The sequence below is a fragment of the Pterocles gutturalis genome, unplaced genomic scaffold, assembly GCF_000699245.1.
Source record: "Pterocles gutturalis isolate BGI_N339 unplaced genomic scaffold, ASM69924v1 scaffold7539, whole genome shotgun sequence".
In the NCBI taxonomy this organism is placed as follows: domain Eukaryota; kingdom Metazoa; phylum Chordata; class Aves; order Pterocliformes; family Pteroclidae; genus Pterocles; species Pterocles gutturalis.
This window is the reverse complement of record NW_010128078.1, coordinates 8,003-10,284: the sequence shown is the minus strand read 5'-3', so window position 1 is coordinate 10,284 and position 2,282 is coordinate 8,003. Positions and strand designations below refer to the sequence as shown.

The 2,282-nt window shown below is 61.2% G+C and overlaps 1 protein-coding gene across 1 annotated transcript in view; it reads right to left on the bottom strand.

The window, feature by feature from the left end:
- Positions 1-606: 606 nt before the first annotated feature.
- LOC104466151 (ribosome-binding protein 1-like) overlaps positions 607-2,282 on the bottom strand; it is a gene marked incomplete at its 3' end in the record, with an annotated part of 4,269 nt that continues 2,593 nt past the window's right edge. The window contains exons 2-3 of the mRNA XM_010079487.1: positions 949-1,097; positions 607-729 (exon numbers count right to left, since the gene is read on the bottom strand). Coding sequence (XP_010077789.1) covers positions 607-729; positions 949-1,097 — 272 coding nt within the window. The remainder of the gene's footprint in view (positions 730-948; positions 1,098-2,282) is intronic.

Genomic DNA, 2,282 nt, shown 5'->3' with positions numbered 1-2,282 from the left:
GCGGGGATGCTCCGCTGGCCAGCTGGGCAATGCCCCACCACTGCCCTGCGCCGTCTGGGTCCAGCACAGCGCCTGAACGCATGGCATGGCTTTGCCCTCTCCTCTCCGAGCAGACGGACCTGCCGCTGCCGGGTCCTGCTGGCTGCAAGGCAGGAGGTGCCGAGGCCAGCGTGGCGGGGGTCTGTTCCACCTTCCACACCAACAAAAGAGGTGGAGGCAGGGGGCTGAGCTGGGGAAGGGGCTGTGAAGAGGATCAAGCTCCTTAAAAAGGGACTGACCGGCACCTTCTCAGCTCAGGGGGTGCGGGCAGAGCCGAGAAGGGGGTTATTTTCCTCCCTAAAGCAGCAGAAAGCTGCAGTCGCTTGCGGGAAGGGCTTTCCCTGGCTTTGCTAATCTGCGGCTCTTTGGGCTGGATCAGGTGTGGGAGAGGAGGTCAGGTGGGGATTCCCTCCCCTGTTTGGGGAGAAAACATCCAGCAGGTGAAGGGCCCAGCGAGCCCCTGGGCTTCACCTCCAAAGGGGGTGATTTGGGGCGCGGGAGGCACACGGTGAGCCACGCCGAGCAGAGCCCGTGCCGGGGACGCTGTCAGGACCACGCAGCGCTCACCTTGCTCAGCTCCCGCAGCTTGTTCCTGGCAGCGGCTGCGTCCTCCTGCTCGGCGGTGAGCTGCTTCTCCTTCTCTTCCAGCTGGCGTCTCAGGACAGTGACCGGGTCACCCTTCTGCGTGGCCTGCCAGCGTGGGGCGGCACGTCAGTGGGGACCACCACCTCCGGACCCCCCCCTCCATCCCGCACGCGTGGGACCCTGCCCTCTGCTCCAGGGGAAAATTCAGCTCCAGCCTCCGAGACTGCCCAAAAACAGGGCACCTCCCCTCCCCTCCCCTGCGCAGCCCCCGAGGCTTGGCAGAGCCCCGGTGCCAGGCAGCCACGATGGCGCCGGCAGCCCTACCGTGTGCCAAGGGTCCTGGACGATGCCCGCTTTCTCCGTCAAGATCTCGATGAGCTGCTGGGCCTCCCCCTCGCTGAACACCATGCTGCTGAGGGTGGACTGGAGTGTCTTGTAGGGCAGGTAGAGGAGCCCATCCGAGTCCGCAGGCACTAGGGAGGAGGGCATCATCAGTTCTGAGTGGCGTCATCTCAGTTGGCTTCAACGCCACAACGGCCATCACAAACCAGCATCCACCCAGACTTCCACAGCCAGCCTGGATACCTCTCTAACTGAAAGCAATGTGAGAAGTGCTGGAGGTGACACCCACCACATATGTGTGCTTCTTGAGCCAGCTGTCACCTCTGCCACCATCCCACCACCCTGCCGCCATCCTCCATCGAACCCAGTGATTCCCAGCAGGAGCTGGGCAGGCTTTGCCCAAGATGTGTTGGGCATCAGAAGCTGGACCACATCGCAACACAGCCTTGCTGTGGGACATCAAGGTTATCTCCTGCTTTCCCCCAGGCAGGTTTGTTCCAGCTCTTTGATAAGGGAACAACACGGCTCCAACCCTTCCCCTACCCCACTGCTAACCCGGGAAAGCCAAGGAGCATGAGGGACCGTGATGCTGTTGCAGGAGCACAGTGCACACAGTGACAGCAGACGGGGGGTGGTAGGCAGTGCTTTAGGAGTTCCTGCACAGTATCTGTGGCCCAGTGGGCTTATTTTCCTAAAAAATCCCAGAACTTTGGAGTCCAGTAGCTCCAGAGCCTCTAAAGCAATTAGCACCTAGGTGTCCTGAAGGCAGAGCTCAGAGCTCCCCAAGCAGCCAGGTGAGAGGAGGAGGAGGAGGAGGTGCTGCAGGCACTGGAGCAGAGATTCCGCTGCAGCCCCTGGAGAGGAGCCCACGCTGGAGCAGGGGAAAGGTGTGAGGAGGATGGAGCAGCAGAGAGGAGCTGTCACAGACTGACCAGAGCCCCCATCGCCCTGCGCCGCTCGGGGGTTGGAGGAGTGAGCCTGGGAAGAAGGGCAGCAGGGGAAGGTTTTGCTTTGATTTTCTGTTTCTCATCTATTTTAACTGGAAATAAGTTAGTTTTCCGCAAGTCAAGTCTGTTTTGCCTGTGACAGTCATTGCTAAGTAATCACCCTGCCTCTGTCGTGACCCCTGGGTTTCCCCATCTGATTTTTTCCCCCATCCTGTCGAGGAGCGGGGAGCGAGAGAGCGGCTGGGTGGGTGGCCAGCAGCTAGCCACGGTCAACCCACTGCAGCAACCGAGCGGCAAAGCCTGGGAACACCGAGCGGCTCCAGCATGCGCTGTTTGCTCCTGGCTTCTGGTAGATCCATCTGGGCCGGC